Genomic DNA, 18,000 nt, shown 5'->3' with positions numbered 1-18,000 from the left:
TAATGGTTTATTATCAGTGGAGGGGTCAGGTGGACCCAGTGCCCCATGTCATTGCAGAGGGCACAGCCCCATACTAAAAATTGTATACACAGTGACAAATCCAGATGGTCAAGCGGGCCCACCATTGCCAGGGAACCCTGAAGCCCACAGGGAGAAGGCAGAGCCTGCCGCTGCACCCGCTGGTGCCTTCATCGGGGGATTTTGTGCAAACCCAAGGACGGGCGCTGTGTACTTGCATCCGGGCTTCCCTCCGGGAGAGGCTGTCCCCGCCCGTGCCCCCCGGGGCGGCTACCGGTCCCCACGCGGGCTGTGACACGGGTGACGGGAGCCAGAGAGCGGCGCCGCCCGCCCCCCCACGCCGCCAGGGGGCGCGCCGGACGCTGAGCGCGCCGGACTGCGGCACGGCGGGGCTACGTGCGCGGGGGCGCGGGGGCGGAGCCGGCGAGCTGGTGCGCGCGCTCGCGCGGCGCGGTGAGGTCAGACGTCGTTGGCGCCGGCTTGGCCGCCCGCCATCTTGGTCCCTGTGTGGAAGCGGCTGAGGCGCGGCGTTCGCGGCGCCGGGAGCGGTAGCGGCCTCGCCGAGTCCGGGAGTCTCCGGGGAGGCCGGAGCGCCGGCCCGCCGCGCTGCGCTCCAGGTAAACCGGCGTCATCTCCTCCATCCGCAGCGCCCTGTGGGTCCGCGGCGCGGACCGGCGCTGGGAGGAGCAGGAGAGCGGCCTGCGCCGCATGGCCCCGGGCGGGGGCGGCTTCCGCCCGGCCTGGTGGCGGCGCTGGGCCTCGGCCGGCGGGGAAGAGGATGCACCATGGGGTCGGCATCCCACTGCCCGTCGCGGTCGGGCGGAGAGGGGCGGTGCAGCGCTGGGCCCGCGGCGGGCGCGCAGGCCGGGCTGCTTCCCGCCCCTGGGCAGCGCCGCACCGCATCGCCGCCTGGGGCCGGCCGCGCCCGCGCCGGGCCTCCCCCGCGGGCGGCGAAAGGGGGCTGCCGTGTCTGGGGCAGCTGAGGGCAGCTCTTACGAATGTGCTGTTTTTTTCTCCCCCTCTCCCTCCTTTCGTCCGTGTCGCGATGCTTCCCCTCTCCTCTTTTTCTTTAGCGGCCTGGGTCTTTGGGGCGATTACATGAGACATGTGCCGTCCCTTTCGTGCGTTTGTCTTCACGATTTTTGGCTGTGATTCTTTCTCCAGAAACGTAGGGCGAGGGGAGCCTTCGTGTGCTGCAGGCACGCGCAGCGCTTTGGTTTTCTAACTCTGAAGTATTCATCCGCAGTTCTTGAGATGTACTATTCCTGAGTGTTTTGATGTAGGACTGAGGGAAGCACCGTTCAGGAAGGTACTGTTTCTGCTCTTAGGGACAATATTTGTAGGGGTAGAGTGAGCAGGGTCAGGGGTGTTCTTATTGTTAGCGCTTGAAGGATGGTGAGAGCATGGTTAGATGACACGGCTAAAATTCAGGCAGCTAAATCTGCAGTGGGCATAATGGTAGCCATGCAGAGATTGAAAATCTTGGGGCTAAAGATGGCTCAGATACTTTCCAGTTCAGGCCCTCTTTATGGGGAAGGGGGCATCGAACAGAGCACTTTGGGTTTTTTCTCTTTCTTTTTTTGATTCTCACACGTGTTTTGTAAGCTTGTTCCTTTGTGAAAGTTTTTAGACTGGGTCATTAAGGAAGGATCATTTTTCCTAGTTGTTTTTTGATTACAGGGGTCAGATGGGTACATTATTAGAAATTAGTAGAATTTCCAACAGAAGGAATAGTATTTAAATTTTTAATAGCTTCATTTCTTCTGCAGTGAGGCATCAGGCCTACCCATTGTCTGGTCTTAAGAGCTCTGCTCAGACAAGAAACTGCTTTTGAAGGGGGGAGGAAACAGGACATGATCTCATTTGTCCATCAGTGAGAAACAAAAGGATTACCATTTAATACTGACTGCCAGGAGCTGAATAACTCATTTTTTTCTGAATTACATAGTCTAGAGCCTTTTTCTTCAACAGTAATTTTGGGGTGGTTTAGTGCAGTGGTGCTACAGTCTTCTTGGGACTAAGGAATCTCAAAGTTCTGGGAATTCTCTGAACTTGGTGAATGTTCAGTGAAAAGGCAGTTTGTCCCTCAGAACATTGTGCTTAGCGTGTGAGGAGTACAACTGCATTGGTGGAGATGTGTGCTTAAGAGGTGTCTGTTTAAACTGAAGTGAGAACTTAGTTCTCCTAGGCCAGTGCTTGTGTGCAGAGACTAGGGTTATGGCCTCTGTGTGTGTGTCTGTTACCTAGAGTTCTGCCTTAGTGTATGTGTTTCCTGCGTAAATTTTATTGCTTTGGTAAATAATAGCTTATAAAATATGTATAAATAAATGCAGAGTGTCTTCTGTGAGTCTTAGTATTATAAATATTTTGTCTCTTTGCAGTTTAGTAGCAATTTATGATATCTTTACTGTCATTTAGACTTCATAACAGGAACCCTAGCTTTTTGTAGTGCAGAATAGTTGCATCACTCTACAGTTTTAACTTAGTGGCTGGAGTCTTTGTTCAGTGGTACAGATTTGTGGTATGCATCTTCTGTAGGTCCTGTTTCCCCACATCCTGAAGTCTACTGGGGAAAGTGAAATGGGCCACAACAATCAAGGAAGAAATGATGCAGTTCTGAAGGGAGCTGTCATGTAGGTTTTGTTCTGTCTGAATTAATGGTATATGTCAATAAGAGAAAGAATCAAAAGTCAAAGTAGCGGGTATGTTGTATGGGGTTGACTTCAGCCAGGTGTCCTAGGTTACTGAAAGTGCAAGCCTTTTGTTCCAGAATATTTTCCAGGCTAACAGGAATGATGTGAAAGTGGAGAGAGGGTGGAAAATGTGGTCTAAATACCATATAAGGGTGTTGCACATAAGAGGCTTAGATGTGAAGATAAAAAGAAAAAGGTAGCGCTTACATAAGGACTAAACCCTTTATAGTGAGCTCTTGCAAAGAGTAAACCCTTGTTTAGCATATTAGAGATGTGAATGAAGAAAGAAACATACCTCTTCCTTCTGTTGAAGGAAGAGTGGGGTATCTTCAGAGGCTGTATACAGTAATAGAGGGCTTGAGTTTAAAACAAAACAAACAAACCCAAAACAACCACAAAACGCCTCCGCCCTGAAAATACGCCACCTTTCCACTAGTTGGGGATGGATGCTGGGCTTGTAATGACGGGACTGCCAGTGGTGTTCTACTGGTAGAACCAGTTGTTCATCTTCTGTAGGAAATTTTTTCGTCGCTCTGCTTCATGCCCTTGGATTTTTTGGGTCTGGATTTCACAAAACCCCATAGAAACTTCTCATGGATGAAAGCAGGTGTAAAAATTAAAGCTGAGATTTTTTGTGAGGAGGTGGGTGGAAATAATACTGTGTGTGTTGGTGACATGAAAACCGAGTGCACAGAAGTCTTAAAAAATGCATAAAGAGCAGAGGAAGATGAAGTCCTAATAAAAATCACATGAAGACAGCTTTTATGTCTGTGAAGAACAGGCTAACATAAATACTGTTTTTATTACAAATACCTCAACCATTACATAACATTCTAACTAAATGCTAATGAGTTAGTTTGTTATAGATTACAAACACATCAAAAGGAGAAGCTGTATATCATTCACATTGTTTGTGGTTTTGTATATCTGACACTGTCTTGATTAACACTAAAATTATAGTGCAGAATCAACATTATATATACCTTCTAAGTACGATTGTGATAATTTTAACTGATGTGTATTTGAAAATAATGTGGGCTATGCTTTCAGTAGCTTATAGCATCAGAGACAGGAGTTACTGCACTTTATAGTCAGGTACATCAAAAACGCAAGTAGTGCCTGAAGAATGTGGAATCACCCAGTATTGGGTGACTGAGAGAAGAGGGTTCTATTAAATATCTCTCTAATCAATGTACAGTTGATTCCCAGGTGAAATGGCAGCTTTACGCAAACTTTAGTTGGGATATAAGACATAGCTCAACATGCTCAGATGTATCGAATGGCTTTTCATAGTAAAACCAGCAGTGGCTAGGTTGCCAGGGTTTGGGTTTTTTTTTTGCTGCAGTGCCTGCTTAGGCTAGCGCATCAAACTTTCTCTGCTTACAAAATCAAAGCTTTTTAGGTGGTCCTCTTGAATCACATAAACAGCTACAGATTGTTTTAAAATTAATATTTTGTGAGCATGTGACTTTAATGTTGCTAGGTTTTGGTGTTTATAGATTTTAACATAGACATCAAAATTATGACTCTAGATGTAAATCGTATTTGTAGGGACAATTGTTTAAGTTATTCTTGGTGAAAGAAAAATTACTTAACCATTTTGAATCTTTAGCTAAGGTGGAAGTGTGGGAACAGCTTCATTTTGTTTGAGAGGCCAATGTTTTTCTCACAATTTAAGCCTTGATACAGGTTAGGACTTAATGTATTTCTTCTATTTCAAAGTAACCATATATTTGACTGAAGCACCTCACTGTCTTATGAGCAATGCATTAATTGCTTCATTTTGCAAAAAAAAAAATCAGTTATTGTATTTACAGGGTTTGTTTTGTAACATGTTTAGGTTAGCCTGTGCTTCCTCTATGAGTTTATCTAGGTGTATATATATATGTGCGCAGCAGAAGTGCTCTAGTAAGTAGGAACAATAACACTTTCTCTTGCCAGTATGTGTAAATAATCTGTAGGAAAGATGCAAGAAAAACTTGCCTTTGGCTTGTGACATAGCTACTTGGTTAATTTCTTGGAGTTGCCTTGCTTAAGAGATGTTTCTCATGCCACAGGATCAAGCTGTCAGCATACACAGATCTTTGTAGTATGCGCTTAACTTTAGATAAGGTAAGGTTTCTTGATAAGTATTTTGACAGTATATTGTGCCTTAATTATTTACCTACTGCATCTTGAAAGCCCAAGTATCAAGGGACATGTGGGGTTTTGTATTGTTGTTGTTGTTCTTTTGTTGTTTTTGTTTTTTTTTTTTTTTATCCTGAAGAATAAACAGAGGACAAAAGCAACAGAAGATGTTAAACTTCATCTCTAGCCATTTGGCAGATGCACTTTAACTTCCATAGAAAATGGGCTCTATAATGCTGAAAGGCAGATACATAAACCTGGGTATGCTGATAAGGCTTTTCTAATTTAGCTCATCTTATGTTTTGTTAAAAAAAAAAAAAGATTGAATCCAGTCTAAAGCAGAGGGCTGAAGTTGACCCTTGTTGTCAGAACTGTTGTTCAGTGTAGCTGCATCTTTTACATTGGGCATCCTTTCAGTGAAGGAGGAGGTGGTCTCTGTTCCAAGAAACTAGCAAGTCACAGGGAAAAACATGTAACCAGATATCTGGATGATGGCAGGCAGCAGGTAGAAGAGACTATGAGCAGCTATGAATTCTCCCCAAGCTGGATCAGACCAAGGAACAAATTCTACCACTTTTGTATGTGCAGAAGTGAAGAGGTTTTTTTACCCATGCTGTCAATGATGTGTCATAAGCTGGCACATTTGGCAATCCTGGCTCTCACTAGCACAGTGGGAGTATCTTAAAAGCCTTAAAAACAAATATGCTGTAATATTTCTTAATACAGAGGAGAATTTATAATCATTTCTTGATGCACATGAATCAGGTTAGAAATATGGTAGGAGTTACAGGCAACATGAAATCTGGCTCTTGAGCAAGGTGAGAAGTTTTGAGGGTGATGGTGACAAGTAGCTTAAGTCATTAGATAACTTATTAGAGTAACTGAACTGTTTTTTTTTCATTGTGCTAAGGTTGTACGAAACTCTGTATAAAATTGTTTATTCTGTACATTTCTACCATTGGTGAGTCTACTTCCATCTTCAGATTGAAGCCTGTGAAGTGAGTCTACTTCCATCTTCAGATTGAACCCTTCAGTAACAAAAGTATCATAAGAAATTGAACAGCAAAAAATTGGAAAAAATAGCTAGAGAAGAGGGAATTCATTTTGGCACATCTCTTCTGAAGAGGAGTGAAAATCCTCAAGGCTGTAGTCCTAGAGTGCTTCTTACACACTTCCAAAATATTCTGAAGGAGCTCATGAACAGAACAGCTTGCCTGAACATCTAACTGTTTCCTGAAGTAAAAAAACATTAGATGTAACTATTTATGTTACTTAAGGACTGACCTATTAATAGGGGCTTTGGAAAAACAAGGTTTTGTATAAAAAGTTATGTGCAGCTGAGTTCAGGGATACTTTAAAGGTGCAGAAGGGTATAATGTGGAGAGAAATCCTCAGTGACTTGTGGTTCCTTGGGAAGGAACTGAAAGTTGCTTCCTCTGTTAAGAAATGTTAATTATTACAGCGAGGCTTGGAAATTGTGGTAAAGGAACAGGAAATGGAAGTCTTGAAAAAGGTACTTCAAGTTATTCACAGCAAGGAGTAGCTTTACATTTGTCTCTTAGTCTGTCGTGCCCTCTTGCACTGTCAATTCAACATGGGTGGGGAGAGTTGGAAATATGCCATCAGTTTAAATGGCATTGTTTTATAGTATTAAATTGTAAGGGCTTTTGCAGTAAGAGTATTAAAATGAAAGGGAAAAACGAAACAGTGGAGAGATGGGTAATTTTAAATGGCTGCAACTTCTGCTGCTCATCTCTTGGGAATCTGGTCTATTTTTATGTACCTATTGATTATCTTTCATCAGCTTCCTAAAATGAAGTGTTTTGCACCAAGCACTTTGACTGACTTACGGACTCAGCACTTGTTCAGCTCAGCTGTTGTTTCTGGTAACTTATCCCAGACAGCCGCCTGCAGAGGAACAGATCCTGAGCACTGTTCAGCCTGCAACTGGAATCAGATCTGCTGAAGTACAGCCAGAAGGGAAGAAGGGGAACTGCAGTAGTTTGCTGTTAATTCTGCCTTTTTTTTTCTTAGAAAATCCAGTAATATATGGAGATTTTTTGCTCATACCTTTGTTGCTATAGCATGCAAGAAGTTCTGCTTGCTTTATTCTTGCAAATAGATCCTCAAACCCACCATCATCACCAGGTCTGACTATTCTTTCTGTGCAGTTATATCTAAAAGTAACAAGTATAGAGAAGTGCTGACCACTGGAATATTTTCTTCATTGGAACAGACATGGAGACATCTGTATATCATCGGTTGTGTAGCTTCTTCTGCAGCTCTATTGTGGACTTCCCTTTTGCTCCCCTGTTCTCAGCCTGACAGAACAACCACTGCTTGGGGTACTACTAAGGAGACTCCCCACATCACTTCCTGTGTGTGTGGCAAGAGTGGATATGCAGTTATTTTTGCCTTTCCAGGCACCTGGACTGATGGTGTGCAAGCAAGAAACAAAGTGGTACTTGTGACAGGATGCTAAATGCTTTGTAGTTTTTTTAAGGGACTGCTTGTAAAATTAAGAAATGCCTTTACAGAGAGTGTCTGTGGTTGGGATAAACTGACCTAAATTAGTTTGTAAGAAGCCAAGTGAATAGTTGTAGGTTTTTCAGCTAAGAAGTATTCTGATAGGTAAGACACATCACATTAGTTTTTTGTATTCAGGGAAAAGTGCTGCCTACCAGCCTACTGAATACAGTACTTTAATCACAGGTACATAGCTTGTTTCTGCAAGAATTTGCCTTTATTCCCTTATCTTTTTCTCAAATAGACAGCAATTCAGTTTTGAGAGCTTTGATGTTTTCTCATTCTTTTAAATAATGGAAATTTCCTTAATAAATGCTTTTGCAAATCTTGAGAATAAGTCTCATTTGGCATCTGCAAGTTGAAAAGCTAATTGGATGAAAGCCCTTGCATTGTTCTGTTCCCAGAAGTAACAAGAATGCATATCATTATGATGCTTTTTAAAATTTCTTTAATTGTATAGAAACTATTCTTTCCCCCTGCTCCCCCATCCCTGTTCTGGCTTTCTTCCAGCACTTCAAAACTTCTGGCACAATTAGAATATTGCAATTTAAAGAAATTTCTTAACCATATGCATGAAACTGGAAAATCAAAAAATCTGTCTTACAAAAATTCACTCTAATGATTAGTGAAAGAGAAATTGTCAGGCTAAGAAGAATAAAATAGTCTGCCTATAACATGAGCTCTAAGGAAGTTTTTCACATTACATTTTTAGTTGAAATGCATTCAGTAATCTTGCAAAACATCTAAATTATTGTAATTTATGTTTGAGGATTATCAGAACATGGCAAGAATAGCTGTGTTATGTTAGTGCATTAGGTTTATGGTGTGCTAGTACTGACTTATGTGTGGCATGAACTGTCAATCTCTACTGGAATATTGAAAAATCCTGGCAAAGAAGCTGTTTGAATGTACTTCAACTTGAAGAAGGGCTGGGTCTTGAAGTAATGCTTCTAATACAGTACAGTTAGTAGTTACCAGTCTATCATTTTTACTTGAGCTGTGGTGGTGGTATTAATTTCTTCCCAGTAATCTGGCTTATGTAGAACAAATGAGTATATGAATTAGGTGCTTACAATACCAGTGAAGGCTGTAGTATATTTTCTGTGGTCACTGTAATACCTCACTGTGAAGGTAGTAACTGTGGAGTTCTCATATACAGGTTGTAGTCTCTTCAGACTCTGGAAGCTTTTAATTCATGTGTCAGTGAGAAACAAGATTTGTTTTGTGTTGCTGCTTTGTTGTGCCTCAATCTAAACTGGGAATTTTTAATTGGAATTTTAAACTAAAAGTAAGTTCGTGCCTCTAGCCTGTCAGTCATTACTATTTGAGTTTGCCAGCAGACATACAGAGAACTATTTCTTACGAGTCCATGTTTACTTCAGTCATCAGTGGGAAGCTATGTGGGGTGAAGGCAACCTTCCAAAATCATGACTGTAAGGACAGAAGCAAGATATTCTGGGTCAGTGTTGAGATTGTGCTTTTATACCAAGATCGTTCTGGTCCGTTCCAGTGGAGTTGAATGCTGAACCCAGTGTGTATTTGGTCTAGTGATACATACAGGGTTTCTGATTCTCATCACTTCATGGTGCCTTGACACATGCAAATATGGTGTACAACTTCAGCCTTTAAGTCTGTTCTCTTTATTATTTGGTTTTGTGGAAATTCCATCAGTATCTTAGCATAAAGAGTTATGCCTCGTTTTGCAAAGCAGCTTGCAAAAAATGTCCAAAGTAAATTTTCTAAACTCAGAAGCCAAATTACAAGCACTTCTGTCAACATTTTTCAAGCCAGTCATCCATTTTTTGAGGCTACACAGAAGATTAGAAAATGACATCTGAGTCCGGACACTGCATGTTTCACTTCTTGAAGGTATTTGAATGCTAGAGCAAGTATGGGAGGGGATTTCTGTAGCAGTCTTCTGTCTAAAAGTCCTGCTGTTGGAGATAGCAGATGTTGGATTTTAAGTGAAGAATTGTGATGCTGATATTTTAAGCAGAATGAGTTTTAGGGAGTATTATGTATTCATTTTAGTATAAGCTGTGTAGTTACGCTTCGGTTTACTTAACTGTACTTTGGGTGTTCGGGTGGGGGGGAGTATGTGTGGCTTTGTGTGAGTGATGGAAATGTAGGTGTAGTGATAAGTCTAGTGAAATTCCAGAAGTTGTAGACAATAATAGAGGCTTTTTCTTTCTTTTCTTTTTTTAAACTCTGGTGTGATAATTATGCCCTTTTTCATTATCTATCTTCTGGTAAACGAAAGAATTCTATTCTACTACTATTTCATTCTGAAATGCTGAAAAATAATAAAAAATTATTTTAGTTGTAAATTTTGTAAAAAGATACCAGCCACTCTGCTGTTTTGAGTTCAGCTCAAATCACACCATGTAGGAACTGAACTCTTCTCGACTGTGGAAGGAGATAGATGCCTAAATAGATTGGAAGCATTGTGGCTTTAGTCTAAAATTTAAACTGAAATTGAATTTCAGTTCATCAGCCTCTTCCAGTGAGATAGATGACAGAGGGTAGATTTAGATCAGATACTCGGGAAGAAATTCTTTACTGTGAGGGTGGTGAGGCACTGACACAGGTTTCTCAGAGAAGTCATGGCTGCCCCATCCCAGGCAGTGTTCAAGGCTGGGTTGGGCAGGGCCTTGGGAAACCTGGTCTAGTGGAAGGTGTCCCTGCCCATGGCAGGGGGGTTGGAACTGTATGATCTGTAAGGTTCCATCCTACACTAACCATCGTGTCATTCTATGAATTTGTAACATGTCTTCTGTAGCCAGTCTTACACTGTTTATTTTAAATGTTTCATTGATAGTGTTTTGTACACTTTAGATTTTAGATCTCTTGTAGTGATAAAACTGGATTTATGTCTCACATGTGGAAGAATCTATAGCCAGAAGAGTACTTAAAAGTATAATTACAAAGCTGAAGTAGGCAGAGGTATTGCATGTACAATAGTTGAGAACTGAATAAATTTTTTAGGGACATGCTTAATAATTTCAGCATTTTGTTCATAAAAATAGTTGTGTTTGGTTTTTTTGCATTATCTCTTTCTTTTGTTGTAAAAGGCAAAAATAAGTTTAAGAGCTGTGTGGATGAGTAGTTTCTCATATCCATTAGAAAGTGGGAGACCAAAACTGAGCCAATGGTATAAAATATGGAAGAAAATGACATACATAAATGTTGATAGCATTGAATCCCTGCGTAAGAGTACTGCCATAGATAATATTTATATAGTATTTGTCAAAATATTGAACAGCATTATTTTATACTCTGAATAAAAACATGGAAAAAAATTATCCACAAGCTAAATGAAATGAAAACTATCCTTTCTTTTCCCAGAATTTTAACTAACGGCATTGGCACCCATCTGCCTCTTGAGGGGAGGGGACCATAATCTCTCTGTTACCTGAGGTTACTTCAGAAGGAGAAGATTTCATAAACAGCACAGGCATCAGAAATTATATTAGCTAAAAGAATGAATCTGTGTGACACATGAAAATATTTAAGCATGTTTGACAGTTTTATTGCCAGTATGCGTTTATGCTGTCTGTGGCTCTTTGATCCCTTGTTATATGGGGACATTTAAAAAGACATGTTAATAATGATTGAGCCTATGCATCAAGCTTCTTTTGGCAGGGCTGTTCCACAGAAATGTGATTTCTGTGCATGTTAAGTAAAATATTCATGCATGTGTAGTTAAATTTATATTGAAATCTGTGAATAAAGACAAATTTGATGTTTGCATGGTTGCTGTCCTTTTATCTGTGGTTTTTCACTTCAGCCAGATGTTCTTAAGTGATTTTTCCTTTTGCTGTCAAGAATGCATTGGAAAAATATGAATAGAACTGACAGATTATTTTAATCCATGCTAATATTTTTCCGCCACGGGATGTATCTTAAAAGTTTATTTTAAAAGTGTTAGTCACTGCTGTTAGTGCCGTGTTAGACTTGAGACGCTCCTAAAGTTCAGAGATATGATTGTTGGTTGTCCTGTTGGAAGGAAATATTCTAGATGACTGGTATTTCTCACAGAAGACAGTTCAACAAGGTGCCTTGCATTCTTTGAGGCAGCAGAAGATATGCTTGTTCTATACATTGCTAGTTTAACATACGCCTTATGGTACTGTTAGTTTCTGTGTAGACTTTTTGCGGTTGGCTAATTAAGGTTGTTTGTCATTGCTTAGCTTAGTAGCTCTATTTAGAATGTTAGGTGTCTCAGAACTGATGCAGTTACGTTTGTGGGTGCTCGTTTCTGGCATCCTTGGAATGCATTTTTAGAAGATGCATCTGTGGGATAATGACCTGAAACGGCTTTCTTCTGTCATGATGTCTTTTCAACTCATCATATTTAGTTTTGGTAGTGTTTTGTAGACTTTCTTAGGCTTTAAGGGGAAGTAATTTGAAGAATGATGGAACCAGCAAAGCCTTCTTTGCTGCAGCTTTGTCTCATGGCAGTGCTTTGGTTCTGAGGAGCAAAACTGAATTTGATTTTCCTTTTGGTGTCTGCTAGGAATGCTCTACAGGTTATCTAGTGTCTCAGCCCGTGCTACAGTTTTTTCCTGCTGAGGTGATGGATGCAGAAGAGATGGTGATTAGAAGGGTTTTATTTTCCTACCCAGCCATCTGCCTTCACAGAATTTATAAAATCAGTGCAGTCTTTGCATTGTGTACCCTCTTTCAATCTCTACTGAAAACTGGTGAGCCCAAAATCTAGAGATGCGGAAGAAAAATGGAGATGGAAATGTGTAGTAGCTTGGCTTTCTAAGTGTAGATAAAACTTAGTATAGATCTTACTCAAAAATGAGTTGTAGTGAAATCTACCCAGAACTCTCTGAAGATCTGGAGAGTTTCTATTCCTGCAGATAATAAAGCCATGTCTGAGGTGCTCAAAAGTTCACAAAATCTTTACTGCAATTTTCAGACTTCTTTGCAATAACCTACTTAACAATGTATCCTGTTGCAAAACTGCTCTTGGCAGGGGAGGAAAATCCTGACCTTAGATTCTTTTTTTTTATTAAATACTTTTATTTGATAGAGACTTTTGCTACTTAAGCGTGGAAGTTTTTCAAGCTTGTTATTAAGCTGACTAGTGCTGAAGCTGTTACAAATTTTTAGTAGTGGGATAAATGGCCAAAATGTGGTTTTGAATAATCGATCCAGAAAACCTCAGTCCAGAATGATGCTTTGGCACTAGAAAGTTCTAAATAGAAGGTCATCAATAAAAATATTGTATTGTTCATCAATACCCATGTCAGAGAAGTGAAGTGAGTATGTTAAATTGTAATTCATTTTTTATGTGCAACCTTTTCTGTGCAAAATCATGGATTACATAATATTTTTGAGTGTTCATTCAAAATAACAGAGTTCCTTGTTAATGGTTTACTAATGAAGCATGAAGAAGGCTTTTTTGGCTTCCAGGTACATTGAATACAGTATCCTATGGTTTTTTGGTTTTAATTTGGTTTTTATTTCTGTAGATGTTCTAAATTAGTCTTTTTTTTTTTTTTTCTTTCTGAAGATCACACGGTTTTTCGGGATTTAATATCCAGCTGCAGCTTATGCTCAGGTCTTACAGTTAGGAGGGAGCTTCTTCAGTGACATTCTAGAATGTAAATACGTCAGGCTTAGTGGTGAAATGAAACCTTTCCTTTCTAAGTGAAACTTTAATGCCATGTTACTTATCTGGGTTATTGACCATAGTGGTGTTTTGACATTAGTAACACAGACTTTGGAAATAACTACTTCTAATATTAACCAAGCTTGTGGCAAAAAAAAAAAATGGTGGTGGTGATGTTTTTGGTTTGTTTGGGTTTTTTTTTGTTTTTTGTTTTTGTGTTGGGTTTTTTGTTGTTGGTTGGGCGGGGGGGGGGGGGGTTGGTTCCAGTTGTATTGTTTAGTTCCAGAACTTAGTAGAACCATGTTCTTCAATATGCTGGGAACAAAGCTATTTTAAGAAAAGTAGAGTTATGGCTTGATACAAATGATAAATTTGTATATGATGCTTTTTGTCCCTTAATCGCTTTCTTCAGAGTGCTTAAAATAGCACGTCTTTCTTGGATATATTTCTTGTTTTCTCTTTTGAGAGAACTGCTGATGCGTCCCAGTTATGACTAAACTTTCCTGTAGTGCTTTTTATGATGTTTCCCACTTCACGGATGGGTTTTTGAGGCACTGAGATTTGAAGGCTCTAGCAGATCTTCAGCAGGTTTGATACTTGAATGGGGTGTGCTTTGTCTTAAATCATTCTGGGTCATCCTTCTCCAGATTTAGCCAAAATATAGCCTTTAGAGTGGAGGTAGCAGGGACTAGATAGCTGTGTTGAATATGGAATGTGGGAACTCTTCTAGTATTTACCTAGTGTTGTTAAGACTTCAGAGTCCCAGGAAGCTAAAGAACAGGTTACCTGTCCTATCTGATTGTGCGCTTGTAGGCTAAATAGGCATTGGATGTGGGATTTAAGATGACAGGACTGCATAAAAGGTAACTGAAATATTGCTGTCTGTTGACATGGTTACACTTGTGTCAAAAAGACTTTTTTTCTGATGTTTTGAAAATGCAGCTTATAAAATACAGACCTAGAGTTTGCTATGCAGTCACCTGTGCTTATATTAGCTAGCATGGGATGTCTGAAAAATACAGAGAATAGTAATTCTCTGTAATTTTCTCCCATAGCGGAGGGATGGTGGATGCTGTGCTTCAGAGATGCATGGAAACGTACTAATTGGAAGACCGTAACAGAAATAATAGTTATTTCCCATGGCAATAGCAAGAATTGATCTGCCTCTGCCAAAAACTGGGGGTAAAGCAACTACCTACCTGAACTTTACATAGCTCTCTTCCCCTTTTCCATGCCTGTCTCTACTTCTTCACCAAGACAAAATGTAGTAGCTTACATATAATGCTGTTCTGTTCTCTCGTGTATGTAAAACTGTTTTTTTTTATATGTATAGTAAATATACAAAATATTGAACATGGTGGGAGAGAAGGAAGGAAACCAGACAGGAATTGCTCTAAGTTGTTAGATATTTTAAACTTCCTCAGACTCCAGTCCTCAAAAGTGACCCCAAATATGTAATAATTTCTTCCTTATTTAATCATGCAAGAACTTTTTACAATGTGGAGGTAAAGTCGTTTCTAGTCTGCAGCTGGTTCTAATGGAACACTGTGCAAAGTTTACAGACATGTGAAGTAGTATCATTAAATGATAAACAAGTCATTTTGGGGAATACTGAGATGATAAGGAGAGCTAGGAACTGAGTGGAAAAGGTCTTTGTGGTAGGTATGGCATTTGGGTTTTTTTTTGTTTATTATTTTAAATATATAATTATGCATTCTGTTTGCAATTTTACCAACTGTAAGCATTTAAGAAGGTACAAGTAAATATTCCTTAACAGAGGACCAGGGTATCTAGAATTTGTGTCAGCTACTTACTGTGCTAATTTCTGTACACATGCTTCTGAGTTCATTGCAGCATTTAAATAACCCAACCAGTTGCACTCTGAAAAAAGTCTTGTACAGAAATTAATATAATAATTTTAACCTTAAAATCTTAAGGCCATAGTGAAGGTCAGTTAACTTAATTGATAATGCTACAGAGCAGCTGAAAGGTAATTGTTGCTCCAGAATTTTGGGAGCATTGCATCTGCTGTAATTATGCATAATAGTAACTGTAGTCATTCAAAATGAACTGCTGACTTAAGTTTCTTAATAGTGTGGTGAACCTTGCCAGCTGCTGTACTTGTGCTGTTGCCTGTCCTTCTGCTCGCTATCAGTAGTTACTAACTTTGGTAAGTAGTTCTGAGATCTTTTATTTGTTGCTTCTTTTTAGAGGTCTACAGTGTTCTTACTCATATGACAATGAGTCTAAACCTGGGGGACAGCAGCAGTTTGCTTTGAAGGATTTGACTAATAGAGTTCAAACTAACAGCACCTTAACTGGTAACACAGATTCAATGTAGGGCAAATTGGGAATCACTTGGTGAATCTAGTACTTGCCAACCTATTGTATGCACAAATTAAACAGTAGCTAAGAAATTACCTGAGTAATTTTCTTCTCCCACAGCCTTCTCCCTCTCCCCCCTTTTTTTGTTTGCCAATTTTTACATTATTCACCATTGTGAAGCTACTTCTTGTTTAGGAAATCTGGGGCTGGGATGGGTCTTGGGCTGAAAATTCAAACTGTATAAGTTGTTCTCATTTGAAAGAGTGTCTGAGCACAGATAAGTATCAAGTAATTATAGTGTATTACTAGATATGGTTATATACACACCAGAGAGCTTGTTTGCCACCCATGTGCTGCTGCTAATTATCTGACCAATACCTTTTATGTTTAATGTTCCAGGATGATTGTGGTGGACTCTTTATCATAAATACAAGTCTGGGAGCAGAGGGTAACTGGAGAATTGAAGGCAAAGAATCTGCCAGGTTGTTTCACAGATGTTTTACTGAAGAGCTTGGGATAAACTGGGTTTCCTCATAGAAGAGAAAACTAATGTCTGACTTAGACTCCAGCTTGATGAACTAGTCTGCCTGGATTCAGATCTTCAGACTGGCTGAAAGTGGGCCATGAATAATACTAATGGGCAAAGCTTGACATGTTGAATTGCAAATAAGTATTAGGGCTACCCGGAATAATGAAGGGTTGCTTGAAATCTTGACTGGTAGCTCCAAAGATAAGCTTGTCTAAATTCATGTTTCTGGCCAATTTTTTTTTTTTTTCCTGTGCCTGCAGTGATGTTTGAGTAGTGAGCTGTGGTTTCCAGTGAAAGCTTGCAGCCTCAATATGTATGGTTTTTTTTATAGATAAGGAAGCAATGGCCTGAGAGCCATATCTGAAATCTCTGTTCTGGTTACATGGCCTGCTTAGTAGGCTGGGTTCACCCTGCTTCCATCCTGTATTTTGTGGGTTTGGACAATTTGAGGAATGACTTCTGGTGTAACCCATGCTGTTGAAATAGCCAAATGCTGACCAGTCTGGCAAAAACTCTGGGAGTTGCTTTCTATTTGTGAGAGGGGAGGATGTATTTCTTAGGCATGTATGTGGCCCTGTATGAAGTTGCATATTGTTCCTGTTGCAACAATCTGCATGTATTTCAGTAGAATGGCATCTGGCCTAAATGTTGCTGAAGCTGTACCATGCCAAGGTTATTTGCCATCATTATTTCTTAATTTTTCCATTTGTGGCTTATAAATTGAGGTAAAAGACAGAAGAAGGTGGGAATGTTATCATAAATGAGACTGTCCTGATCTGTTGATGTTGTTTAATGTCTGTCATGACCAAATAAATGCTTTATTCTTTATACAGCTTGCCCATGCAGCCTCTTCTTAACATGAGTGCCTTCTATGTGAATCAAGTTTCTTTAGAAGATAATCTGAGGCCCTGAGTTTGACCAGGGAGTTTGTTGATCACAGGAGGGTTTAAACAGGTTGTCTTGCTTCTTGCTCTCTGCTTTTAGAATGAAACACAAGAGTATTTGAGCATACATAGCTACTGTGGGATTCATATGGAAATATATTAAAATATATTGTGTTCCTGCCTGATGATGAGCAGCAAATCTGGCAAGTTCCTATTAAGTACTACTAATGAAGTGTCAGTGATAATTACTAGGGTTTTTTTTCTGAAGGCCTGCTATTCTGGGAGAAGGAGAGAGATGACCTTCTCTAACAGCCCTGTAATTCACTGCTGCAAGAATAGTGTAACTCTTGGTTTAAGAAATTCTTCCATTCTCTGTCTGAACATACTATGTGTTCCTAGTTTTGGGAAAGAAAACTTCAGGGGGTGGGGAGTGGAGGAAGGGGACGCAAACCCAGATTCCAGAAATACTACTACAGGTAATGGTATCTCAGTGCTTGGCTTCAGGATTGGGTGAAGTCATTGAGCTTCCCCAGTGGGGAGCTAGCTGATGGTGGAAACTTTGCATGTTTGGTTTTTGGGTGTGTGTTTTGTTGTGTTGTTCAGGTGTTGGGGGTTTGGTTTGGTTTGGTTTTGTTTTTTTAGTGAAATCATGGATGATTTACCACTTCCACAGGGTTTGCTATTAATTAAATGCTGACACTTGTGATCTCGTGACATTCAGTTTGTAGAGAGGGAAATACTTTAAAAATCACAAGTGTTACATAAGCTGGGGATTTCTGGAGCTAATGTGTTCTATGGCACCTCTAGTATGCTTAAATGAAGCAGTGCTAAGGGTGTTAAATATGCTGCCCACTTTTGTCCTATAAACTGTCTCTTAAATATTGGCTTATATTCAAATTGCTTTACTTTTTTGTTGTTTTTCTTTTCAGGCAAAATTTGAGGGGTGAGCAGTAGGTACCAGACTCGATGAGTTTCCATCGAAATGTCGGAAAAGTCAGGCCAGAGTACAAAAGCAAAGGATGGAAAAACGAAGTATGCAACGCTCAGTCTGTTTAACACTTACAAGGGAAAGTCACTGGAAACTCAGAAAACCACAGGTGAGTAATCTGACTTCAGTTTTGCATTCATTCGGTTTCATCATTACTGTAGTATTAATTAGGAGTGCAAAGTATATGAGCACTTAACCACAGCGAGACTTATTTTCTTTTTAACTGCTTGGTACAGCAGTTAAGTGGAAGAATTCTGGAAAGCAGTGTTGATTGCAGTGTCTGGTTA

At 40.0% G+C, this 18,000-nt stretch overlaps 1 protein-coding gene across 13 annotated transcripts in view; it reads left to right on the top strand.

The window, feature by feature from the left end:
- Positions 1-474: 474 nt before the first annotated feature.
- The window catches only part of PRRC2C (proline rich coiled-coil 2C), a 78,867-nt gene continuing 61,341 nt past the window's right edge, over positions 475-18,000 (top strand). For 9 of the 13 annotated variants that reach the window (XM_061451872.1, XM_061451876.1, XM_061451873.1 and 6 more), the window contains exons 1-2: positions 476-635; positions 17,655-17,822. In XM_061451872.1, coding sequence (XP_061307856.1) covers positions 17,708-17,822 — 115 coding nt within the window. In that variant the 5' untranslated portion in view covers positions 476-635; positions 17,655-17,707. Of the gene's footprint in view, positions 636-10,715; positions 10,819-17,654; positions 17,823-18,000 lie in introns of those variants that run through there. The other 4 variants (XM_061451879.1, XM_061451878.1, XM_061451880.1 and 1 more) reach the window with 3 other exon arrangements.

This window comes from Pezoporus flaviventris, unplaced genomic scaffold, assembly GCF_033815535.1.
Source record: "Pezoporus flaviventris isolate CSIRO_AGI_PZ_B2104156 unplaced genomic scaffold, CSIRO_AGI_Pfla_v1 ptg000013l, whole genome shotgun sequence".
NCBI classification, from domain to species: domain Eukaryota; kingdom Metazoa; phylum Chordata; class Aves; order Psittaciformes; family Psittacidae; genus Pezoporus; species Pezoporus flaviventris.
The sequence above is the reverse complement of the archived record's forward strand: the minus strand, read 5'-3'. Positions and strand labels throughout refer to the sequence as shown.